Here is a 27557-nt window from a genome sequence, read left to right as displayed (position 1 = left end):
TGTGCCACTGTATGCCTTTAGTATCTACTGATGTTTGTTGAGCGGTTTATCGCTGTGTGCCAGCTGTGTGTGTGTCAGCACTGTGTGCCACTGTATGCCTTTGGTATCTACTGATGTTTGTTGAGCGCTTTATTGCTGTGTGCCAGCTGTGTGTGTGTCGTGTGTCAGCACTGTGTGCCACTGTATGACTTTGGTATCTACTGATGTTTGTTGAGCGCTTTATCGCTGTGTGCCAGCTGTGTGTGTTGTGTGTCATCACTGTGTGCCACTGTGTGCATTTGGGGTCTACAGATGTTTGTTGAGCGCTTTATTGCTGAGTGCCAGCTGTGTGTGTGTCGTGTGTCAGCACTGTGTGCCACTGTATGCCTTTGGTATCTACTGATGTTTGTTGAGCGCTTTATCGCTGTGTGCTAGCTGTGTGTCCGTCGTGTGTCAGCACTGTGTACCACTGTATGCCTTTGGTATCTACTGATGTTTGGTGCGCGCTTTATTGCTGTGTGCCAGCTGTGTGTGTGTTGTGTGTCAGCACTGTGTCCCACTGTATGCCTTTGGTATCTACTGATGTTTATTGAGTGCTTTATCGCTGTGTGTGTGTCGTATGTTAGCACTGTGTGCCACTGATGTTTGTTGTGTGCGACGTGTGTGTGCAGGCTAGAGGGAGGGAGAGAGAGGGACAGAACTGTGTGCCTTTGATAGCCACTGCTGTTTGTTGGGTGCATCCCCACTGTGTGTGTGTTTGTGGGACAACACTGTGTGCCATTTGTAGTCACTTTTGGTTGTTGAGTGAGTCGTCGACCTATGTGTGTGAGTCAACATCGTTCCGCCCAGGGGCTGGTGTGCTAGCCAATCATAAAATAAAAGATGGAACACTCAGTGATGTTGTAGTTTGGAATACCAAAAGGACACATTCGCGGATGCGGAGATTGTTTAATCCCGACGGATTGCGATATATGTATATACATACATACATATATATATATATATATATATATATACATATATATATATATATATTACCTACTGGCGGTCGCCAGTAGGTATATATAGTTAGGATTTTTTCTCTATGGAACTTTTGAAAATTCTATGTCTAATAACTTTGGCGTTTGTGGACGGAATCGGCTGAAATTTTCAGGAAAATGGCACATTTTGTTTCTGATCAGCCCCTGAAAATTTGGGGGGGTTTCGTCAAGGGGGGGCCGATAAAAAAGGGGGGTCCCAAAACGCGTTTTTCCCATTCATTTTTCCATAGGGCGTTTGGCCTCACTTTTAGCTCGAACGGCTGAATGGATTTGCACGAAACTTGGCAAAATTGTAGGGACTGTTAGCCGGATGTGCCTTTGCTGGGTCTCAATATATGTGCTCTAGTGGATTTTGAGAAATTAACGTTTAAAAAAACAGATCTATCTGTGACAGCGTCCCGGATAGCGCCAAATCGCGTACTTTTCGCGTAACGGTGCTTTGCGAAGCGAAGCTGATTGGCTCTCCGGTGTCTGTCAACATTCTAAACAGTCCGGACCGGCCGCCATCTTGTCTCTCGGTAGGATCTAGAGACAAGAGGAGGAGAAAAACAAAGGGGGAATTTAATGAAAGGGGGCAAGGTAGACTCCACTTGACCCCCTAGGAATGATGTTGGGGTTATTAAAGGGTCCCGTGGGGCAAATAAAAAAAATTTGATTTTTCGCGGTAGAAGCGCTTCTCGGTTCGCGAACCGGGTCGCAAACTGGTAGCGAATCGTGAATTCGCCATTTTGTGTTTTGATTTAATTAAATTACAAGATGGAGGAAAAGCAATGTGAGTATTGGGTATAAGGGGGTATGGGAGACGTATCCTGACCCCCTATGTTTTCTGAGGGTGGTTGAGGAGGCTCATATATTTTGTTACTTGTCTTCCAGCGGTTGCGCGTGAGCGTTTTTTTTTTTTGCCGCTTGACTTCTGTTAACGTTCGATTCGAAGGAAATCAGGAAGTGTTGACCGCCATTTTGACACTGCGAGTAAATATATTGTTAAAAATAATTGTTATAAATTAATCCGCATTGATAAACATTGTCTGCGCCATCTTGCTTTTTTCCAATGCCACACTTTTGTCGTGCACGGCAGCCATTTTAGATGCCTTGACCAGACCCACTCTCTGCACGCCGCCGATCCTCAGCATGGCTCCCCACCCTCGCAAGCATCTCCCCCACGCACTGGTCACCCCTGCTCTCTCTCTCATGCATGGGCCATAAACCTCCCCCCATCTGCGCTGCTCTTCCCTGAGTATCACACCCTGTGCCCGCCCGACACCTCCCTTTCACCCTATTCACTACCGCACCCTCCGACACTCCTCTTCCTCTGTGTCTGATTGTCCAGGCCGGTCCCAGGCTATCACCTAGCCCTGCGGATGTAGTTTATGGCCCCAACTGTAAAGAATCACCCCTGTTCAAAGGAGTTACAGTAGATCAAGGCCCCCACCTCATGAGATCTGTCACACCACACGCGTTCCTACTATCTGATAACGATCCTGTATTGTGATTGGGGAGGGGATTCTCACTGTAAGGGTGTGTGGGACCGAGCCTGAAGCGGAAGATTCCAGGGATGCCTTTTTGTACATCAAAGTCTTCACAATTATGTGTCACATTAAAAATATATAGTACTCCAACAAAGTAGTAGGATTATAACACTTTAATAACTTATAAATATATACAACGCTCCAACAAAGTAAACACGTTAAAAAAAAAACTTTTTAAACAACTATTTACATGACATTGCTTTAACTAGGATAGACAAAGAAATGACACAGTGATGTAAAAGTTTCTGAAAGAAATGCCAAGAACGTCCCATGTGAAAGTGAATTTTATCTGGCAATTTTTTTCTTTTCCTTCTCATGAAAAGAAAGTTAATGCCAGGTTCGTTACCTGCCTCATCTGCAAAAAAAAAACTCTCGAGAGGGAACGAAAAAAAATATAGCTATGGTAATCATACCATGCATCGGCACATGGAGAGGTGGCACCCTCTTAATTATTCTAAAGCACAACTTCGAGATTTGGTGGATAACCCCCGACCGGCAAAAACATCCACCAATGACTTAGCAATAAGTGAGTCAGAGGCAAGGGAAACGGTCCGAAATCTGCAAAAGAACTTTGGGCAGATGAGATTGACTTGTGTAGCATGTGGAAAATTAATTTCATGCGGAGAGATGAGTATTACCTTAATAAATAGATCATATGAAAATCATCAATGTCCAAAACGTCCTAGAAAGTAATTTTTGTCATTTTTGAGGAAGAGAGATAACCTACAGTGGTACGGGGTCGTTTTCGTTTGTACTAGGGATGCCAGGTGAAATTCCTTCGGGGTGGCTTAGGGGCATTTAAAACAACTTCCCTGATACAGGTAGCATATAAAGTAGAGGCTAAATACCAGGATCTTTATCGATTGCTTTATGCTGTACAAAAGTGCGACAAGTGCAACAAAATCATATTGATAATTCATTGTGAGCAAGTACCAAAAGTGTCGACAATTCGAACCTTCAATAATAAATACAGTAATCAATGATGCATTAGAACTTAATATCAATTCATTGTTCGAACGTGTAATCAGTACCCGTCCCATGTCAATTCATTGTTCGAACGTATAATCAATACCCATCCTGGATCAATTCATTGTCCGAACATATAATCAGTCTTATCCCATATCAATTCATGTGCTAAAAACTGCATACATATCTCATGATATCAAGGCTGAGCAATCGGGGCACAACAAGGAGTTGAGAGTTTCATTTGTACCGGCGCCACTTTGGGTGAGGTCAGGAAGGTCCAAGTATAGTCAAAATGTCTCCACCAACTCGTGGTTGGACCGGGACCTCTTTCGACAGTCCAAAAGTTTTCGTTGAAGGGTAGCAGAGGGGACTGCCGACATGAACCATCAGTCAAAGTGGGGTGGGAGGCAACAATCTCTCCTACCGTGTCATACTGGTGTCCCACCGGAACTGATCAAGTTGGTAGTCTGGCAGGATTTTGGTCATTTCAAGACTGAGGCCGGCGCCGGCATGAGCGCGCCGACGTCCCGCGGCTACGTCGTGGTCGTTCCGTGGGTGATCAAGGCAGTCATACCCCATCGGGGGCGTCTGCGGGGGTCGGGGGCCCCCGTGGCTCTTATAGAATCTTCAAAGTTGAGGAGAACGTTTCTGGACGCAGGACTCATTTTCTAGTTGAACTCAGAAGCGCCGTTGCACCGCAACAGTGGACGAGACCCCCGCTGGGTGAGCGGAGCATCATTGCCTCGCAATAGTGGATGAGACCTTTTGTCGGGTGAGTGGAGCGCCGCTGCATCGCAAGAGTGGAGGAACCCTTGTCGGGTGAGTGGAGCGTTGGGGGTGCAGCTGAGGGGCCCCCACGTGGGGGGGTGGGAGAGGCTCGTTCGCGCCGCATCTCCCTCCCAGCGCACCCCACGCCGACACCTGGCGTTGATATCCGTGATGTCCGGACCAGGCGATAAGAGGGGGGGGGGGGGGGGGGGGTTCGGAGGCAGAGGCAAAAAACCCCCTCCCCCGTGGCCTGCAGGGCGCCGCTTCAGGACCGAACGGGGAGCTCATACCAAGCCGGGGCCAGATCAGGAGATACGAGGGGAAGGGGGGGGGGGGTCGGTGGCATGTGCAAGACATCCCCCCCCAGTGTTGTCGCAGCCATTATTAAAAAAAGAAGAAGATACCGTCGGCCTCGGCTCCTCTCCTGGTCCACCTTATGCGACGACCCTTTCGTTGGGTGAGTGGAGCGTTGGGGGTGCAGCTGAGGGGCCCCCACCTGTGGGTGTGGGAGTGGCTCGTTCGCGCCGCCTCTCCCTCCCAGCGCACCCCACGCCGACATCTGGCATTGATATCCGTGATGTCCGGACCAGGCGATAAGAGGGGGGGGGGGGTCGGTGGCATGTGCAAGACATCCCCCCCGTTGTCGCAGTCATAATTGAAGAAAGAAGAAGGATCCCGTCAGCCTCGGCTCCTCTCCTGGCCCACCTTAGGCGATGACCTCCCAGGCCGAGGGCTGCCAGCAGGACCCGCCCTACACGTGCCGAAGGCCTCGTCTTCCGGATGGGCGTAGCCGCGAACCTGTTGCACTTCAGGAGTTTCCGGAATGGGGGTAGGTATCTGCTGATTTGTATCTATTTCATGTTACCGTTATTGGGCGTGGCGGGCGGTGGGACAGACATGCTTGGAGCAGTGGGGGGTGGCATAGCCTAGCTACCTCGTGGCTGCCGTAACGTCAAGCTTGGCTTCTTTCACCACTTCCATGTTTCTTATTTCTAGCTAAGTCAAAAACTCATCAGTGGCCTACTGATTTTGTTCGATTTCTTTCCCTTCCTTTTCAAGTGTGTTTCATGCTAAAGTTTCTGTTTAACAGAATACAGTGATTACTTCGTATTTTACATATGTCTTCTTTATTAGGGGTACTCTCCGGTTGAGCCAGATGATGTACCTCTAATAAATGGTCCGGGTGGAACTAGTTTCTCAATCAGTGGGGAGTAGATGGGCATGACAGATTACAACGGGGGACAAAGGTCCGCATTACCCACCCTTCACTACTTGCAAAGACTAGACAGAATATTTCTATTCCACGTTATTTGCAAACAGAGAATACCTCGAGAGAACTATTCCTTGAACAATAAATGTCCAGCCAATCAATCAATCAGTGGGGAGAAAAACAGGCATGACGGATTACAACGGGGGACAAAAGTCCGCATTACCTATCCTTCACTATCTGCAAAGGGAGACCGAATATTCCTATTCTTCTCTGTTTGTAGACAGGGAATATCTCAAAGAGCAATAATCGATAAAAAATTAGTAGGATTATAACACTTTAATAACTTATAAATATATACATCGCAACAAAAACAGTAAACACCTTAAAACATTTTTTATTAAAACAGAAGCAACAATGACAACTAACAGTAGTGATATCCTGGGCGGGTGATGGAACTGGGATTGTTAATGGAAAAAGATGTACAGAGAAAGGTATTGGTGAATTATACTTCTCCGGAAATTTAAAACTCACAAATCTTTTATTTGTGTAATCGTTTCAGGTCAAACGGATTGTGGGACAATGTTCAGAATGGAAGAGTCACCAAAAGGCAAAAAGTACACTCATGTATGAAAATCTTACTATTAATGCTTGACTGAGGCCAAGGAGATCAGAGTGCATGAGTCTCATGCTCGATCGATTGAGCTAGCCGGATCGGGCAACAAAAAGTATAAAATAGTTATGTAAATAGTTATTTAATAAAATGTTTTACCCTGTTACTTTGCTGGTGTGTTGTATATATTTATAATATTTGCATAGGGTTTGTCGTTATTTTGGGTGGGGTGGGGTGGGTGGCGGAGCCGAGCTGTCTTGCAGCCATCATGGTGTGGAGCTAAGTTCATCTCACTAGTTTCGTATTTCTCATGAGGGGTTGTTCTTAATGTTTCTATTTTAGCGAGGTCAAAAAGAGATCCCATTAGTGGCCTACTGATTTTGCTCGATTCCTTTTGTTTTTTTAAACGATTTTTCACTATCTGCAAAGACTAAACAGAGTATTGCGATTCTGTGCTTGTTTGTAAATAGAGAATGAACCAAAGAGATCCAATTCTAAAACAGTAAATGCTTGGATAACAATCAATCAAATAGAGAGGGCAGCAGGCACGACGGATTACAACGGGAGCAAAGGCCTGCGTTAACTAACCTTCACTATCTGCAAAGAGAGAGTACTCCTAAGAGAAAAGAGGGGGGGGGGCAGCGTTCAAAGCACATCAGCGTGCATGAACACGAAAATGTTTTTACATATCACGTACTTGACATTTGACAGCTTTTGATATTTGCTATTAAAAAAACATTGAAATTCACTGAAAAAACCATAGGTTATAGACCATATATAGTTAGGAATTAGCATTTACAAAACCTTGAAAATTCACTGAAAAAAACATTGGTTATAGACCATATATAGTTAGGAATTAGCATTTACAAAACCTTAATTTACTCGCACGAAACCATAGAAATTCGAATATATAGTTAGTTGCAATAGCTATATATCGCGCACCCGCAATCAACTGCTGATGATGTCACATATTACATCATTCATGACATGGTCAGTGACATCACTGATGACATCACTGATGACATCATCCAGTGACTGTATGTTTCTGTAAAGTTAAAATATGTCTTACATTACTCCCAGCATCTCCGTGGTGCGATCGCCCACTATTGGCAGGATAACCTTACTGAGGAACTGGACGCGGTGACGGTCTGGGAGGCCATGAAGCCCACTTGCGTCTGCTCGCCGGACTCGGCAGGAAAGCATTACTGCTGCTGCGGCGCGGGTGGAAGAGCTTGAGGCTCGCCACAGTGAGGCACCTGATGATGTCGCGTTGCGACTGCTCCTGCAAGCGCAGCAGTCTTACTCCTCGGTCCTGATGGATGAGGCGCGCCAGGCATGGTTGGCGACTCGTAGCCGGGTGTACCAGTGGGGCGACAAGTCTTGCACCATGCTCCACCGGCTTTGCCAACAGACCTTGCAACTCCTTACACTGCCGGGCCTTGTTGATGGTGCGGGAGTGGCGATCACGGACCCGACGACTCTTGCGGCGAGCTTTGCGCGCTATAATGGGCGTCAATATGCCTCCCAGGACACTCTCTCCCCTGCCGACATTGCGGACTACCTGGTATCAGTCCCCCCTTCTGCTATGTCTGACGAGGTGCGCGATGCATTGGATCTTCCCCTGACGGCTGAGGAACTGGGTGACGCGCTGGGTCAGCTGAATGTGGGTAAAGCGCCAGGGCCGAACGGATTCCCCAGCGAATTCTATAAGAAGTTTCACCTGCAGCTCGGGCGGCATTATTTGCGGGCCCTGGAACAGGCGCGGGACCATGGCCGCCTCCCACCGGATTGGCGACATGCCGAAATTGTGGTGTTCTTGAAGCCGGGTAGGCCCCCGGATCGTCATGAATCTTACCGCCCCATTTCCCTCATTAACTTTGAGGCCAAGCTCCTGGCCAAGGCTCTAGCGAACCGCTTGCTCCCTCACATCTCGGCCCTTGTTCACCCGGATCAGGCGGGCTTTATGCCGCGGCGGGCGACGAGGCACAATATCCGGCGGGCGCAGGCTGCGATCGGATCTTCGGTGGAACAGGTGGCGCTCTTATTGGCCGATATCGATAGTGCCTTCGATTCGGCCAGCTGGTCCTATCTTTTTGCTCTGCTGCCGCTGCTGAACCTCGGCCCGGTCTTCCTTTCCTACGTCAAGTTGCTTTATACTGGGGTTACTGCCTCGGTGCGTATTTCCGGGGCGACGTCGGCTCGGTTCCCGGTGACTAGGGGTACGCGTCAGGGGTGTCCGCTCTCCCCCTACCTCTTCGCGCTGGCTATGGAGCCACTGGCCGCCAGGGTACGCCATGACACACTCTACCGGGGCTTTGTATGGGGTACGGATCATTCGGACCACATAGCTCTATATGCGGACGATGTTCTGTTCTTTATGACCGACCTACAGCGTACGGGCCCCCGTGTTCTGGAGCTAATGCAGGCGTTTGGTCGGGTGTCGGGGCTCTACCTCAACCCGCGCAAGTCGACCCTGTGGGTGCTGGGAGGTGGCGCAGTGGCCTGTCCTTGGGCGGCATCCCTTCAGGTGGCGGTGGAGGGCGTGAAGTACCTGGGTGTTTTCCTCTCTGCTTCGCCTGCTGTGGCGTGGGACCGGAATGTCCAGCCTGTGTGGGATCGGGTCCAGATGGACGTCAAGACATGGACACGTATGCCCCTTAACATCTACGGCCGGTCAGCCATCTTTAAGATGGTAGCCTTGCCTCGTCTCCTCTACCAACTACAGAATCATCCCTTCCAGATCGACCCGCAGTGGTTCCGTACTGTTAATTCTGTGCTAGGCCGGTTTCTGTGGGCTGGGGGTGCCTCCAGGGTGGTGCTGCGCACGTGCTTCCTCTCTACATATTGTGGCGGCTTGGCGACCGCGGTCATCTTGTCTTACTATCAGGCCTCCCATCTCCTTGTGCTTAACGAGTGGTGGTATGGGGACCGTAGCGATCCAGCCTATGCCCTGGAGCACTCTCTGATGGGGGGAGCCTCCCTTCACACGTTGTTGTACTCGGCCAGGCGGAGGCGACTGCTTCCTCGGGTTACTCAGGTGGTTTTCGCGGTCTGGCGGCGGGCCCTGCACCGTATGGGTTGGTGGGGTAGGCTGACGGCCGAAACTCCGTTGTGGCGTAATGGACTGCTACCGGCGTTGGCCTCTTTGTCTGGGTTCGACGGCTGGGACGCGATCGGGATCTCTTCCCTCGGCCATGTCCTCTCTGGTGCTACCCTTAAGTCCTTCCAGGACCTTAGCTCTGAATTTAACATGCCTCGGTCCCAGTTCTTTCGTTACCTCCAATTTCGTCATGCTCTTACTCCTAGCCTGGTGGGCCTGGAGCAGCTCCCAGACTTTAGCCCCATAGAGGCAAAACTTTTCATGGGAGACCTGGGAGACAAGAAGGTCTCTCAGATATATCGCTCCCTGGTCACACACTGCTCCACCCTCACTCTCGACGCTCAAGGCTTCTTGGGAAGGTGATGTTGGTCCACTGGATGACGACGATTGGCGCGAGGCCCTTGAATCTCCCCGTGGTGCTGCTATAGCCATCCGCCTCCGCTTCATCCAGTTCAAATACCTCCACCGTGCTTATTATACTAGAGACCGTCTTTGGCGGGCGGGCCTTATTGCCGCTCCGGAGTGCCTGAGGTGTGGTTCTGAAAGGGGCACCCTTTTTCATACTGTGTGGACCTGTGTGAGACTGTCCCGGTTTTGGGCCGGGGTTTGGGACTGCTTGTCTGAGGTGTTGGGGTGGGACCTGCCCCGTACCCCTAGGCTGGGCCTTCTTCATGTTTTGGAGAACGTTGGGGGCAACATTTACAAGCGCCATTTATTGTTGTTGGCGCTTGTGGTGGCGAAAAGAGATCTGGCACAGGCCTGGAAGAGCAAACGCGCCCCCCCTCTTGGGGCCTGGAAGGCGGGCCTGGACTTCCTCATGGGCCTGGAGAAGCCTGTTTTCGAAGCTCGCGGGTGTCCCCGCAAACACTACAAAATATGGAAACGTTGGGCAGACTACAGGGGCCTGTCCCTCGAACCCCCCATGGACATCGACGATGCACTACCGCCGGATGCGGATCCCGCACCCTAGGCTGCTGGCCGGCTCCGCCTTGTATGTCATCTTATGCTGCTGAACTGTGATCACGTGCACTGGGTTAGGGTGGGATAAGGGGTGGGTAGCTGTAGGCGGGGTAGGTGGGTGTTCTTGGGGCTGGGTGGGCGGGGGTTGTTCGATAGTTCTCATTCTATAACACTGGGTTCAATGCTATGTCACTGCTGTGTTTACTCTTGTCTGTCGTTGACAGTCTCCTCCTGATTGTGGAGGACTGTGCTGAAACTTGCTTGAACTCATAATAAAATGGTTTTGAAAAAAATATGTCTTACATATTGAAGAATGAGTGGATGTATAAGTATCTGGATGAAGGATTTAGTAGGTGCATGACTGACTGTATGAGAGAGTGATTAAATGTGTCTCACTGAGTGCATGGGTTAGTGACTAAACTGTCTTAATTTGTGCATCATTGTATCTGTTGTTCTATGAACTACTGCATGTGTTGATCAGTAGCTATATGAGTAACTATATGGGTTATTGATTGGTTGCCCAAGTATTTGTATGGGAGACTGAGTGTGTGTGTGTGGGTGACTGGGAGATGTGTGACTGTGCATAGATGTATAAGCAGTTGATTCACGAGATGTATGGGTTCAAAAGTGCATGTGGAAACAGCTGTATGGGTGGTTCACTGTGTGCATGAGTGTATTGGTGAGTGAATGGATTTCTCAGTGCTACATGTCAAAGTAAGTACATATGTAAAACACAGTCCATGTGAGAGTTGACGTATATAAATAACTGTGCATAAGAGCCAGTGAATGTGTGAGAGGCTGAATGGATCATTGTGAACTTGTATCAGGGATTGTATAAGAGAGTAAATATGTGTTAGTATATATTTTAATAAGTAAGGTATGTATAACTGTATAGTTGAGGGAAAGGAGGTGTGATTGATTCTTTGCATGACTGACTAGGTGTGTGAGTAACTCCACGGATGAGTGACAGTCTGAGTGTCTGTTTACACTGATTGTATCTAAGGTTATATTAGAGTCTGAAGAGATTCATCGTTTTATCACAGGAATGATATCATCAATGATGTGATCACTAATGTCAAATGAGATGTTATCAGTGATGTCATCAATGAAGTCATTTGAGATGTCATCAGTGATGTTATTAGTGATGTCATTTGAGTTGTCATCAGTGATGTCATTTGAGATGACATCAGTGATGTCAACAGTGATGTCAACAGTGATGTCATCAGTGATGTCACTGACCATGTCATGAATGATGTAATATGTGACATCATCAGCAGTGAATTGCGGGTGCGCGATATATAGTTATTGCAACTAACTATATATTCGAATTTCTATGGTTTTGTGCGAGTAAATTAAGGTTTTGTAAATGCTAATTCCTAACTATATATGGTCTATAACCAATGGTTTTTTCAGTGAATATATATATATATATATATATATATATATATATATATATATATATACATATACATATACATACATACAAAAAACGACAACATCACTGAGTGTTCCATCTTTTATTTTATAATTGCGACATCTCTCTTTAAGGAGAACATCCAACTAGGTGAAGTTGGACCTGATATGTGACCAGGATAACCACAATTTGACGGCAGTACTCTTCTCTGAAACCGTCACCGGGAAACTGATACCCTCAAAGGATACTGTGGAACAAGTTTGGAAATCGGGAGTCTTTGTCCCCGTACATGCATGATAAGCCCTTATCAAGATGCTCAAAGTGCTGTGATATGATTAATGTTATTTTTAAAGCCTGAAGAAGGTGGTTGGACCTGTGAGACCACCGAAACGCGTCGCTTCTTGGTCACTTTTAAAGAGAATTTGCCCCTTCTGGGGATATCATTGTTCGAGATCTACTCCAAGAAAGTTATCAATTGTATAGGAGTATTGATCTGTCATACTGGCATGCACTTTTATTTGTATTTTTAAACTGTGAAGTTGTATCTTATGTTTTTAATTATGTTTTGATGAATTTAGAATGTATATGTAAATAAAATAATCTTTACATTTTGATCAATTGGGCAGTACATTTAGCCCCTGTTGGGTGTGTATGTACTAATACTTGGGTTATGAGAGTAGAGTTGGATGCAGAAATTCCCAAAGGGATTTAATTTTTAAGACTTTGCTGTTCGATAAACACATGGTTCAGATTTTTGCTCTACATTTGGGAACAAATTACTCTATGGCTCAAACGCCATTTTGTCATTGATACACCTCTTTTTTCTTTGGTTTAGGGCTAAGATGATTTCTTCTTTTTTTTTACATAACGGTACACACCTAACCATCATATAGATTTTATATTAGGAGCTTTGAAGGTGAGTGGAAGACAAATTTAAAAAAGAGCAGAGAACGCAGCTATCCTTGCCTAACAGAGTTTGAAAAGTAATTAGCTAAGGACTTACGACTCTGAAAGCATTCCCCACCAGCATTTGATCCTTTCAATTATATAATATGGAGTGTAAGACAGTATCCTAAGTGGAAAAATGCATTTGACAATTTGAATGACAGTGGCAATACTAAGATTAAGCATTTAAGTCTGCTGGGAACAAGAGATAGCACAGCCAGTACAGTCAAAATCAGAGACCTAGCACTGCTCATGGGGCTGAGTGACAAGATATTGCCCACTCTAGTGCCTCAGGGTTACCAGGTTCCTGGAATTGAATTCTAAAATATATTTGTTAGACCTGTCAACCTTAGGGTGGTTCTCCCCCAAACCTTTTGCCTTACTCCTTCAAATGTTTGCTGATCTCATTTTTGTTTGCCCTAAGTGCCCTTTACACATGCTAACCAGTGCTAAAGTATGTGTGTTTATTCCCTAAAACACCCAATGCAAATTTAATTTACCTGCAAGTCCCTAGTAAAGTGGTACTATGCAACCCAGACGCAGGACTTCATATCGCAAGCCTTCATAGATGACGTCCCCGACGATGATGCAAGACCTGCAACCTCAAGCATCATCGACAGCTTCATTGGAACCATCGCTGGGTGATGCATCGCAGAAGCAGGACCGCAAATTGCAGCCTGCAGCTTCTAAGGACCGCCGCTGTGTGATGCATCTCCGACGCAGCACCTTGCAATGTTCCCCAACCAGGCTACAAGGTACTTTGTTCAGCGGCTTAACTTTGTCCCTGTATCAAGCCCATGCTCCATCACAGTTGGCCTGAGCTTGTGAGACTGTCCTGGTCTGGTGTAACCAGATAACTACAGCTGGCACTTTGTGCTTTTAGGGACTAATTTCACTTAAATCTTTAAAATTTCATATCACCGGTTCTACTGACTGGATTTTCGTTCTGTTCTCAAATAACTTTTTGTAAATATACTTTGTACATTGGTTTGAGATTTTTGTTTTTTTGTGTTTTCACTTTATTACTGTTTAAAGTGCTGCATAACTTCGTTACACATTGCCTCTAGGTTGAGCCTCAGTGCTTTGTTCCAAGCTACAAGAGGGTTAAGCACAGGTTAATATGCTTGTGACTTCACTCTGACAGGAAGTATGGTTGCTGCTGTCATGTAGGTCCTACAAATCCAGAGGATTGGTGCATTGTTTGGACAACATAAACTAGGGGCTTGGTGTCAAGACTGATTCCAGACACCCCCGCAGGATATGTTGGCCTATAGACCGGCTAGCTCACAGTGCCGCTGTAAGCCCCCCTAACCTACCAGGGAGCAAATGGTTTCTGGCAACCACTGAACAGGACAACCCTGCCCCCTCGGGGATCGTGGAAACGAACCTTTCGCTCAGTAACTTGTGCTCACTTATTCTCAGAGAAGCATACAGAGAATACACCTTGGGATGTTTTCAATATATTTATTGAACCAACTTTATTCTCGTACAGAGTACATGTGCTGCAATGATTAATAGACAGAAGCAGATAAAAGTGATTACAAGCAGCAAAAGCGTGAATAGTAGATATAGTTCTACCATGGTCTAAAACAATGTATATATGCAGGCATTTAAAACAAGGCAGTAATCGAGCGTACTCCTACTATGCAAACCTACTCTACTCTGTGTAGGTGTAGAGCAAAGAATACCCACAAGGGACGATCTAACAGCATTACCTGGTGGGAGAGTATGAAGGGCCCCATCTTGGTCACAAACTGGACACTCCTTAAGAGAGGTCAGAAAGCTGCGTGGTGATTTCTCAGATGGCACAGACCCTTGGTGTCTCTGGAAGAGTCTCCTCTTCTAATCTATTGGGATGCTCATATTTCATAATATAAAGCAGCCTTGGGATGTGCGTATAGATATGTGATGTTATGGATATCTAGATAGCAGTGTTGCCCAGTGGATGTAGATAATGATGTCATTTGTACTTAGTGTGAAACAAGACCTTGTACATGATGTTCAGGGTGTTGTGATAACGTTGTGCGAAACTAGATGTCTAAAAAAGTTTCCTTTTAAGGAAACTAATCCCACATTGTCATTCATGCAAATATGTGCAAACGGTCACAGCTGAAAATGTTATTTTGTGAGGACAATGTAAGAAATAAGCTGCTTCGCTACATGGGCCTAGCTCAGGAATATAACACAGCTCGAGTAGGCTTTCATCCCTCCCCTCCACTCCCCACCCCCAAACTAGTTGCCCAATTTCCTCCAGTATTATTTAGGAATGAGCATTATAAGTTTAAAGCAATCAAATGTAGGGTCAAGAATACATTAATAGATCTAGCCACAAATGGCAAAAAGGTTAAATATCAATCCACAACTCAATCTAGCTTTGCAAACTCAATACTTGTAGTTAAGGAGGTAGTCCATTAGCTCTGCAACCTGTAGAAACCACTACTGTCTGGCTTAACCATAAGGCTTCAAAATGATCGGTTTAAAAAAATTAGTACCACTTAATCTTTTACTCACCTTCCAGAGCAAGCAATCAGCTGCACGTCAAGTGGGGGCGGTGGTGCAATAAGGTTTCCTGGACACGCTAATAACGAAAATCATTCACTAATTCTTAGCACACAAACAAACTACGCTACAAATAAGATCGCATGGTAGCAAAACCAGATACATGAATACAATTATTCTCTGTCCAATAAAATCTAGGATTTGAGAACATTATGTGGTACAGAAAAATGTACAATTAACAGGAAAAATCTGCTTTTGTAACACCATATTTGTCTTGGTGTATAGAAATATATCAAAATATAAAATAAATGAAAACAAGATAAGAGATTATTTCACCTACCAACATATAACCATCGGAAAAATGCTTTGAAATTTTTCATACTACTGTCTATAACTCTGTAAAATAAATAAGGTAGATTAAGAATAGAATTAAACAGGTGAGACAATGTTTGCAGGACACATTGATTAAAAGATACTTACTGCAGAAGTTCATTTGCTTTCAGTATGAAAGAACCCACAGCAGTAATAGCATCTGTTGAACAGAAAGAGGTGGGTAAAGGATCTGCTGAAAAATCACAGCTGCATTTGAGATCAGTTAGCAAGACCATCAACACTAACAACTACTTGCATATCACATATTACAAACTAAATTGTCGTTAAAGGCTCACATAATACGTTCTACCTACCTAAGTGATACTTCTGGTACCCACCTCGGATGGATGAAAGGTTGAGCTAGCCTGATGGCTTCAAAGACGTATGTCGAAGAACTCTGAACAGGTGGTGGGTCCACTAAATGCTCTTGCTATTATACATATAGAATAAGGATTTAGTTAGATGTAGTCGCTGGCATACCCATTTTGCGAGCATTGTAAAATGCTACTTATTTGGTACTTTCATAGCAGCTTTCATCTAGCAAATGCATATTTTTGTAACTACTTCTGCTACCTGGATAGACGTTTTCACTTACTGTAATGCTCATTGGAACAAATGTGGTAAAAAGATACAACTAGTTCCATGGTGGAATTAGATCACAACTGACCTCCAAAAATAAAGCCGGACAATGCAACATCTGCTCACTCCACTTCACTGACCCCCTTCATCTTCTACCAGCTGACACACCATTATTACTCTTGATGCCAGTGATGCATCTCTTCTTGTGCACTAACCTCTACTACTATACATCCCACCTATCTTTTCATTTTATGTATACGCGGGCTGCCTCCTGAAGGTTTGCTCCACATTCTCTGACATCCTATTCTACCAATACTTACCTAGAAGCAAATATCTGACTGCCTTTTTTGACAGCTAGCTACATTTTATCTACTGTAGGAAAGTGCCTCTTTTTGACATGGTCACCCATACTTTTTGCCTGGTATTTGATGTGATTTCGACTTGAAGTGCACTGGTTCCCTGCTAACCAGGTCCCCAGTACCGGATCTCTTTCTCAAAACCATACAATTATTCCAATATGCAACACTTTTTGTACTCTCTGTAAGTCCATAGTAAATGGTACCCCTAGTACCTAGAGCATGAGGTTCTAAACAGGGTCCCGAAGAGCTGCAGCATGAAATGTGCCACCCTAAGGGACCCCTCATCAACCACATGCAAGACTGCCATTGCAGGATGCATGTTTTGGTGCAGACAAAAGTGAAAACACGATTTGACACCCATCATGAGTGCCATGTCCCCTACACTGCATGTAGTATTTGTAAATCACCCCTACAGCAGGCCTTACAGCCCTAAGGCAGGGTGCCTAATATTACAGGTTAGGGCATACCTGCATGAGCAGATATACCCCTGTGCTGGTCAGCTCAGTCACTGCCAATGCAGTGAACAGGGAAGCCATTTAGAACATGTGATGGACACTGGTGCATAGGAGTTCCCCAGCTACATGATGACTTCACTGAACGTAGGGATATTGGTTATCAAACATCTCATACTAATAAACCCACACTGATTCCAGTGTGGGATTTATTAATACATGCACCCAGATGGCACCTTAGAGGTGCCCCATGAAAACCTACCAGCCCCTGGTGTGTTGCCTGCCTGGTTTCCACCAGTCTGCCACCAGAGATGAGTGAGCTTTTGCTCTGCGGAGGTCAGACACAAAGTCTGCACAGAAAGAGCTTAATAACACCCCCTCCCACAGGATGACCTGCTAATTAGCAGTCCAAGGCAGGGGAAGTTCTAAGAAGCTACTGCCTTTGGAATAAGAGTCTGGCTCCCCTCTCATGAGGGGCATCCGACCACCTTTGTCAAGCGCCCTTTGGCCACTGGACAGGCGGGAAAATGAACTAGTCAGGTAGGTGTACCACCCCTAAGGTGGCCTAATCCGAGGTGGATAGGACTTTTCGGAAGTGGTCATCTTTGTGATGGGAATCTTAGGAATTCTGGGACTGAGTTATGCCAACTTCCCACAGGAAGTCGCTAATAGAAGGACCAAGGGTAAGTAGCCCATTGGGTACTACTTTACACTCTCCTAACACCCCTTGAATAAAAGTTACTTACCTTTGTTAACGTGATAGCTGGTAGTGACACAGAGTAGCTGCAGATTCATTAACTTTTGAATTCTCCGCAGGCGCTAGTCTGGATTCTGACATTTTTCAGCAATACCTGCGTCATATGGATCTCCGATGATGTAGACTCCAGTCATGACGTCAGTGAAGCCATACAAGTCCCCTCCGGCACACGGCCGTCAGTTTCTTCCGTGAAACCTTCCGTGCCAGAACGCGGAGCCACCATAGAAACATCAAACAGTATGTTAATACCAGACTTGGATTTTTTTTTTTTTAACAACAAAATCAACAAAACACAGGGCTACATGCAACCCTGCACACTGTTGAATAAACCCTATGCAATGTAATACAACTATACACTCTATAAACCATTCATAAATAGTAATGAATGGCATGGTGTAAGAAAGTGCCCTCTTTTTGCATGGTTGCCCCCACTTTTTGCTAAACTGCAGATGTACTTTGAGTGTGCCCTGGGCTCCTGCCAAACAGGTACCCAGGGCCTATGTTCTTTCCCTAAACTGCATTGAAGACACAGGGCAGTCCCTTGTAAATGGTACCACAGGTACCAAGGGCACTGTGGCCAGGGAAGGCCCCTAAGGGCTGTAGCACTTATTGTGCCACCCTTAGAGGCCCAGTACCTTTATACACACACACTGCCTTTGCAGGCTGCTTGTTTTGGTGCAGAACAAAGAGAAGAGTCAACATGGTACACATCTCTGTGTGCCATGCCTACAACCCACTGTCCTGGCATAGGTTAGTCACCCTTCTAGCTGGGTGCACTATTCCAGAGGTGAGGGTACAGGTGCATGAGACCAGTACCCCTACAGTGTCTAAGCCAATTCTTAGACATTGTAAGTGCAGTGATGCCATTAAGTGTGTATGGTGCTGGGAGTTTGTCATTACGAACTCCACAGTACCATAATGGATTTACTGAAAACTGAGAAGTTTGGTATCAAACTTCTCAGCACATTAAACCCACACGGATGCCAGTGTGGGATTTAATGAAAAATGCATACAGACGGCATCTTGGAGATGTCCCCTGAAAAACGACCCAACACTTGTGTCCAGCCTGACTGGTTGCTCGCCAGCTGCCACCACCAGACATGTTTCTGGACCCCTGGGTTGAGAGCCTGCTGCTTTCGGGGGTCAGAAACAATGCACATCCTGGGACGAGGTGTCAAGCCTCCTCCCCCAGGATGGACAGGGTCCACGAAGGGGAAGCTTCAAAGGCTTGCCGCCTTTGTGAGCTTCCCCAGGCCCTCAAGTAGGAAGGCGAGGTGAAGCACAACTCTCAGTCCCCACCATCTTGCAGATGGGGGGCCCAGCAAACCAGAGTGAGGCATATACACCCCTCCCACTGGAGAGAGGCATAATAGGGGGTGTACCCACTCCAAGAAGGGACCCATTGGCCCCAACCTTTATTTACCTGTAACACCCCTAAATCTAGAATTTAGGGGCACCCCCGAACCATGCCTCCTTAGACAAGGAACGACCAAGAAGAAAAGAAGTAGAAGGACTGAACAGCCATGCTGAAGCTAAGAAGAGGAGGACGTCCACCGACTTGGGCCTAACACTAGTGGCCTGTCTTCACCTCAAACCTGCAGCAGCGAACTTCTGCAGTGTCCTGCATCCAGCAACCTCAAAAACCCCAAGGACCTGTCCTGCCTTCCAAAAAAATAGACATCATCTCCATTGAACACCGAATTTGTTCACCCACAAACTCTGGCTCTGGCCAAATCCGCCAGTCTGCACCACTCTGCACCCGTCGCCCCGAGTTACAGTGGCCCAACACCACAAGGAGTTCTCCCCGGCGATTCTGACCCGAGATCTGGTGATCTCTGACCTGCCTCGAGTACCTCAGCAAAGCCTGCAGCCTCTTTCTGGAGGATCCCCCCAACTGCGACCGGAGCTGCCTTATGCACCCGAAGCCGGCCTTGGGTGGCCCAACCGATGGGGTCCCAGCATCCCCAGGCATCCCAACTTACCTCTACAACAGGTGGTCACCTCCAGAAGATCTTCATCCCCGAGCCTGCAGTCTTTGTTGAAATCGGAGAATCCCCATTGAAACCAACAGGGCACCTGGCGCCAAAACAGCACCCTGCACCCAGCCGCCGCTGCAGGTGCACTTTGTGTGCTAAACAGGATCCCCTATTGCCCTGAGCCTAACACCAGCAGCTTTGCTCCCACAACCCAGTGGTCTGCTCGTAAGCAGCCACCAGCCATAGGCCCCCGATTCTCCATTGGATAACATTGGGTCTCAGCACTCTGCACCCAGCCGCCCGGTTGCCGCTGAGGGTGTTTTGAGAGTGCATCCTAGACCCTGGGGGAACCCTTGCTCTACCCCCAGAAACTCAACCCCAAAGACCGAGTACTTACTTGGTAACCGATTACTTCATTTCTCTCCATAGGAATAGATTGACTGTTTTTCTCAGAAAATATTTCGAAGTGTGAAGTTGATTTGTATGGAAACCTGAAAAATTAGACCTGTGCAAAACTAATTTTACTTATTTTTTCTCTAGGAAATTTGCCAGTGTGATACTTAGGCATATCACAGAGAGTAGAAAAAGTAACTTAAAGTAATCTGTACAGTAATTTCAATACTTTGACTTACCTGTATTTCAAACAACTGCATTTGAACTTGCATTCACTTGTTAACACTGCATAATATTTTGCAAAGCATTTATTTCACTTACCTGTGCCAGGCTTGGCTCTAGAAATAAAATAACTTAACAAGATTTGTATACAAACAAAATTGATCTGAGTTCAGTCTTTGAGTGTGTGGCATCATTTACTGATTGAGAGTGTACAAGAAATGCTTAACACTACCCTCTGATTTAGCTCACCCGCACTATGACAAATATAGAGTAAGGTGCTATCTACTTTTACCTCTGCCTACCTTTCGGGTTCCACTGGACTCTGTGCACACCATACCTCATTTTGGTATAGTATATACAGAGTCAGCTTCCTACACATGGCAGCAGCAAAACGAAACCTACAAAAACAATACCAAACTGTTTGTTGAATCACACCATTACATGACATTATTGATAGTGCCAATTCAAGGTATGATGATACCAAACAAAGACTTACTAAGAAAAGAACAAATAAATCACTACTGCCCACTGGTGTCTAATCCAGTGTGAAAAAGACAACACCCACCCACCGTATGACCACACACATTTGGAAATGATGGTATGGCAACATCTGAACAAAAGCTATTTGGCCAGGCCAAGCGGTCTGTTGAGTCCCAACTTAAGTTGAGAATGCGATACCGGTATATAAAATTAATACTGAAGAAAGGGCATAACCCTTACCTCATAAGTCATTCGCAAAGTGGGGAGGATGGGCAGGGAGTTAATGACTATGCGGCTAGACTGTGCCTCTACCAGATATCACGTTACCGAAAGTAAAAAAAACGTTTACATCTGATAGAGACATCTAGCCGCATATTCCTTAACTTTTGAATTACATACCATAGTTAAAGCCCAATGGAGGAGGGTCTGAGAACTAATGCAAAAAAGTTCTCAAAGAGAACTAGCCAGCCAAAACTAACAACTGATCAAATGTATGTAGGAATAGCAGAACAAGAGTTTGGCTCTCAATAAAATCCGCGATCACTGTCACAGAACATATGAATAAAAAAAAAACATACATGTCTGAGATAATCAGCCCTTGGGGAAAAAGGGAAAAACCTCTAAAGAACAATCTGTCAGATAACAGACAATCCTGACAATCCTGACATCCTATCCCCCAAAGGTGAAAGAAAACTTGATGACCAAAAAGGTCCGAATGCATGACAAAAGCCATGTAATCTGCATTGTTCATGACAATCAAGAAAATCGGAGCAAGAACTGCAAGGATAAAATCCCAAAGAAGGACTTTAAGAACCCATTCCCCCAAAGGAAATATGAAGAACAACGCCTCCTTGGTATAAATTATTTAGTTTGGACAAAATGAGCATTCATATTCATCAATTGCACCAAATGTATGACCTCATGCCACAAAGATGTATATATGGACATAAATATATATGCAAACATAAATGTGTCACCAGATACTCCGACTGGCCCGGCAATCCACAATTTCACTGGCCAATAACTACTGCCAGACCGCAAGAACGTATAAAGCGTGCCCTCATAGGGCCTTCAGTGCCATAGTCTGAAAGAATAAACACAACTTCCGAGACGCAGATGACTCGAAATACCAAGGCAAGAGAGAAATAGAGAATCAACCGCAACTTTGATTACATCTTTTTTTTCTTTTTTAAGAACAAAATGTATAACAAATATGACAAAGCCATGTATATTCTATATACCCAATAACAAACTAGATCTGAGAAACTGTTCCAAAACGCACTTTACAATAATTTTGAAAATGGTAACGCACCTATAAGTGAACGTGACAGCAACAAGCACGTACAACCACACCTGTGGTACAAGACAAATGTGATTGTAACAATGTGAAACAGCAGCACATTATATCATGTAAACACCGTAAACAAAAAGCCACTCTGAAATGAGAGGTTCAGCAAAAATACACAACCCAGTGAAAAAAAAGGGTACTACACTACCAACACAACACCGTAGGCGATTTACCGTAAGAAAAGGCTGCCTGTCAAATGGTGGTATAAAGAACTGATACCACAAGGAGAAGTGTGGCTCACTGGTTTGAGGAGGCATACCCTGAAGCAGAGGTCAGACCGGGACCAGGGTTCAATTCCCGACTCGGCAGGGTTTGAGCCCAAGTGTCCACTGACTCGATAATTCTCACTTCGGTGCCTACTTGAATCACGGGTTCACACTCTGCAACTCTGGGAAATAGCTTGCTTAATCTCCACTACGGCCCCCCCACACCCCCCCTCTCCGCGGCGGGATGCCTCGCTTTCACCTTGGGGATGCCCAGTACGGGTTATCTCACAGGGAAAAGCCAGGACGGGTTCCCAATGCAAGCGCCGAGATGCCCAAGGGTAAGTCGAGCGCTATATAAGAACATACATACATACATACAAGAAACAAACAGCACGACTCCTCACGAATTGAGGAATGCAGAAAATAATAGGTACATCCTCTCCAGAAGACAGGTAATGCCGATCAGACAGAACCACGTATATCAACAATATTAGAGGAAAAAAAATTACTATAAAGTCCACAGAAATAGGATATATTATCTGAGTTCAAGGACAACAAGCCATCAAATTTACACTGGTCTTGGGACAAGTTGGCCCAACCTGTGCATCATAAACCTTTGGCTGTCAATTTAAGGCATCACAATATGGAGCAGGGATAGGAATTGCATGCAGTTGAGGTAAAATGTATGCCTTCACTAGACCCTGTTCCTCTGCCATAAAGGAAGAACTTGCAAGCAAATAGCATTCAACTAATGCAAGCATATACCATGAGACAGAGCAACGCTTATACTTTTTGAAGCACCCGATTATTCGAAGAGCAGAACCAAAGAGTCACTAAACACCATCCTACAACTGGCATATCATAGGTCTTTAAAAGAACACTGAAGAAGAAAGCCATGCAACTTGCATACCGAACTGCTTCATAGACGCATACAACAGATCCGCTCACCTCTATAAATGATAGCTTCTTGAGCATAAAGCTCATCCTCAGAGGCCAGGGAACAAAGGGAACCTCCCTCAGTCATTAAAATCAATAAACAAATAAAAACAGAAACTGGTACTGAGGATATAACCACCGCTCCTCACTGGAGTACACATGGTAGTACTGAAACCGAAACTGGACATATACAACATCCTAATAAGGCTACTCCTTGATCAACAAAAGCATATATCCCAAACCTAGTGATAAGCAAAACAACACAGTGACAGAAAATGTAGGACCACGACTCTGTAGTCCTCCATCTTCCATGGAAGCATCTGCATGGTCCCCAAAAAGACGGTCACCATAAAATGGTATGTCGGCCAAAGCAGACTGGACAGCTTCAGAAAAAACCAAAGATGCCAACCAAGCCAGACGCCTTAGCGCCAGTGTGGATGCCATAGCCTAACCCACAGAATCCGTCAAGTCCATGTCACACCTTAGTGTAAGCATAGCATGATGCTGACCATTTCTAATCAAGTTGCCTACCTCAGCACGGAGGTTATCCGGAAGAGATGGGTGCATGTTCTGTAAAGAATCTCATAAAGCATAGGAAAAACGCCCCATCACAGAAGACCTGTTGGTAGCTCTCAAAGCTGAAGCAAATATGTGCTTACCGCAACACCTAGAATCCTTACCCATCAGAGTCTTAGGAGTAGAATATGCATCCCGAGAAGATGTTGCAGCCATAGTCACTAGGCCATTAGTTGAAGGATGTCTACAAACTAGGTGCCCGGGTGCAGGCAAATGCCTACGTGAAATATCACGGTCCACTGACACCCCCGATTTAGGCTTGGCCCAAGCACCTAACAAAATGTCAAGTAGGGCCTCACTATACAGAAGACCAGGCTCCTATCCAGTCTGTCCCTGGCACCATGGGCAGTGACATGTCTAAAACTGCAGCCACTTTCTTCATCATGCAAAGTAGGAACTTGCCTTCGTGGCAAGACGGGGGAAAAAGCAACCCAGATGCTGGCGAAAATTCCAGCACACTAACTTCACCAAGAGCTGAAACATACTGGAGTCGGAATAGGCTGAAGTCCAGCCCCAGTCGATACAGGTGGACCTCACAACGCCTCTTCCTGAGAAGGGGCCACAAACTGTACAATCCCCTCAGGTTGCATAGCCGACTCCACATCCAATGCTGTATGACGCCGAAGTGCGCCATCATGACGTCGACTGGGGGAAGAGAGGCGCCTTCGACGGGTGCCACCAATGTCAATGTCGGAATCAGTTACTCAAAGACCGGGCTCGTAGGCAAAGATCTTGAAGGACTGAGCCTGCGCCAAAGTGACACCAGCTGATGTTGACCGGTGCTGATCCATCGACTAAAATGGCCCAACGGTCACAGAGGACAAATCCTCTGACTGCGCCCCACTCACCTCCTTGGGGTCTAGAGGCGCTCCAGAGGGAGATGGGGCCCCAAAGATGAGGTCTAAGGAATCATAATATTCCCTTTTTGGAGCCATCGATGCCCCGGTTCCCAGAAATACGGGGAGATGCGGAGCAGAGTCGTGTACAGCTTCCTCAGCTGTCGAGCGGGAGGAGCCATGGGAGATGGAGTCTTCACTCGTCAATGTCCAAGAATGCCGTGACTTTAACCGTCCCTTACCTTTCAACTTCCCTTGAGAACGACGTCCTACAGACCGGCTTCGGCTCCAAGATCGACCCTGCAAATGCTCTTCCCAGGACGACGAAGTCCAAGGCTGGGAAGCCTCCAAGGATCGCGCTACACATCAACTTCAAATGCTGCTCCTTCAATGACTTCGGTTTTAGTTTCTGTCAGGAACCACAATCGTCGGCATTGTGGGGCTCACCTAAACACCACATACAAATTGTATGTGGTTCCATCACCGACATATGTCAGCTACAAAACCCACAAGGTTTGAAACCTGTCGACAGACAAAAGCATACTGTCGAACCAACACCAGCTGTTGAAGTAGGTAAAAAAAATTAGACCAGAGGAACCGCTTCTCCGGATCTGCGTTAAGGCACGCAAAGAAGCATATGACGTTTGCATCCCAGAGGAGACTTACATAGCTCCGCAAACTTCATGACTGGAGTCCACGTCATCGTGGACCCGTACGACGCCGTCCCATGGCGCTCAGAGGTACTGCTGAAAAATTTACAGATCCAGACTGGTGCCTGGGGAGAATTCAAAAGTTGGGGAATCTGTGGCTAGATGTCTGTATGAGATGTCAGTATTTAGGGGAGCCGCTAACACCAGAAAATCAGATCCTACTGACCTGAAAGAAGCAGATGGACGTGAAGAGTAGCAACTGCAAGAACAGAAGAGAAGACACAGCAACTGACTTGGTGCCTACCCTGCCGGCCTGCCTTCTGACTTTGACATCTGCACCAAAACACAACTTGTCCTGCAGCTGTTGAGTCCCCAAAGCCCGGGAGACCTGCCAGTACTTCACCCAGGAACCAAGACCTCCTGTGAAACAGTGGACATGCTTACCTGCATCCTGAAGCACCTTGGTGGACCTGCTTCCCTGCATCCTGCTGGCACCCCAAGACTCCTGAGAGGACTTTCTGACCGCAAATACCCAATGTCAAAAGACATCGCAGCATCTGTTACTCCAAGCCAGCAAATGGTGCCATCATTGTCCCCCAGCCCTTCAGAAACCGAGACCACCGTGGTTTCACCCCCTAGTTAACTCTCCAACGTCGCCTGCAGCCAATTCCCTTCTACTAAGACTGGTCCCGGTAAGAAAACCCAATGCCTAACGACACTTCTGCCCCAGTTGCCTCTGGGCCATGGAGAAGAGGGCCAAAGGTGTCGCTATGTCCTTAAGCATCGTGAGGCAAGAGGCCCCTGTTGGTTCAGCCTGACTGGCTCCCCAGTCAAAGTCTGCAGGCTCTTTACACCGGCAACCTATCCCCATAGAGTAACACTGGGCACCCAATATTTTACACCCCTGCACCCGGCCACCCTAGTGGCGCTGTTGGTGTTCAGCTGGTGCTGCCTTCGACCATACCACCACTCACCTGAACTCTTGGAGACTGGTCCACTAAGTCACTCTACTGTACCTGAATGCCGCACTTGCTTTTGCCCCCATATGATAGCAGTGCAGCTTCACTACCTCCTAGAATTGCACCATGGAATTGCTAGAACAAGCCTATGTCCATTCATAAGGGAGCCCCTGCACTCTTTGCACAATATTTTGATACATTATATAAGGTGCGAGCTTCCTACACCCACTAATGCAGCCACATCTAAAATCTCTAAGCTAAGTTCCACCAATCTCCATTTCTTTGGTGTCAAAGTGTATCCTTCACTGACCCACTAGCCAAAGCCCCACCCACAATTTGGAAAAGACCACTATTTACAGTGAATGCCACTATCAATCTCAGTTTCAAACTCTCCTGCATAGCTCATATACACATGAATAGATACACAGGAATGGCGACTTTGCTTGGGTCAGTGCTCAAACTCCAAACCAAACAGATCCGATCTACTCATCACAACAGAGTCTGGAGCGCAAAGTCCATGCCTGGTGCTAGGGGTCTTTATGCACAGAGCCCAGGAAATTCAGGGTGGACGACCTATCTCCAGTAGAGGGCCTGGCGAAATGCAACCTAGCAGGTCAAAAACATGAATATATAAAGAGCAACAGAGCTTATCAAACATGAAATACAAATTATTACAGGGTGAAGCACAAAACACAAGCCCAAGAATATTCTATTACCCAACCTAGCAACCCCACTCTGTAGAAGAGTTTTTTGATTTTACCTTCAATTTTTTTGCTATCCAGTCCCAGTGGCTTATATTTTTGCTTCCACAAAGCCATCCCTTTCAGCTCACTCAAGTGATACAATAATGCCTCCGAACCACTGCAAAAGCACAAAAAAAATCCATCTCAGATATTTCTTCACCAGGTCATCTAACTATGTGGGTTCATTTATTTATTCATTAGTAGTACAATGAAAAACAATATACGTTTACCGTTATTATTAAATCAAATTAGATGCTGCACTCTGTGTTGTCAGGTGGGAGGTTTCCAAGTACTGGGGTAGAGGTACTTTAATGACACGTTTGGGCAGCCTTAGACACTTAACTTATTGCAATGAGCAGCAACACCACAATGAGAAATCCCAGCCTTAGAAATCTACACTCAAAGACATCTGTTGACTCTTGGGAGGAGGGATAAAACATTTATCCTCATGTTACAGACAATGCACTGTGCCAATACATATGATTTTATAAAAATTATACCGTGTACTTCCTTAGTATTCCATGACTTCTAAGACGTTTATAGTTGTCAATGTGTATACTTATCAAACTTCTTTAGTTGGTATTAAACATACGCAGTGTTATTTAGTAAAATATGCTACCCATTCATTATAACATATTTATTTATTTGAGAGTTTTATAGAGCGCAGACAAGACCCTTACGGGTATCAGAGCG

The 27557-nt window shown here is 46.0% G+C and overlaps 1 protein-coding gene across 1 annotated transcript in view; it reads right to left on the bottom strand.

The window, feature by feature from the left end:
• The window catches only part of ANAPC4 (anaphase promoting complex subunit 4), a 410841-nt gene that overhangs the window by 285390 nt on the left and 97894 nt on the right, over positions 1-27557 (bottom strand). Inside the window, exons 14-16 of the mRNA XM_086964012.1 lie at positions 26882-26982; positions 15501-15552; positions 15361-15416 (exon numbers count right to left, since the gene is read on the bottom strand). Of these exons, the coding sequence (XP_086820138.1) occupies positions 15361-15416; positions 15501-15552; positions 26882-26982 (209 nt within the window). The remainder of the gene's footprint in view (positions 1-15360; positions 15417-15500; positions 15553-26881; positions 26983-27557) is intronic.

The sequence above is a fragment of the Lissotriton vulgaris genome, chromosome 3_2 (genome assembly GCF_964263255.1).
Source record: "Lissotriton vulgaris chromosome 3_2, aLisVul1.2, whole genome shotgun sequence".
In the NCBI taxonomy this organism is placed as follows: Eukaryota; Metazoa; Chordata; class Amphibia; order Caudata; family Salamandridae; genus Lissotriton; species Lissotriton vulgaris.
The sequence above is the reverse complement of the archived record's forward strand: the minus strand, read 5'-3'. Positions and strand labels throughout refer to the sequence as shown.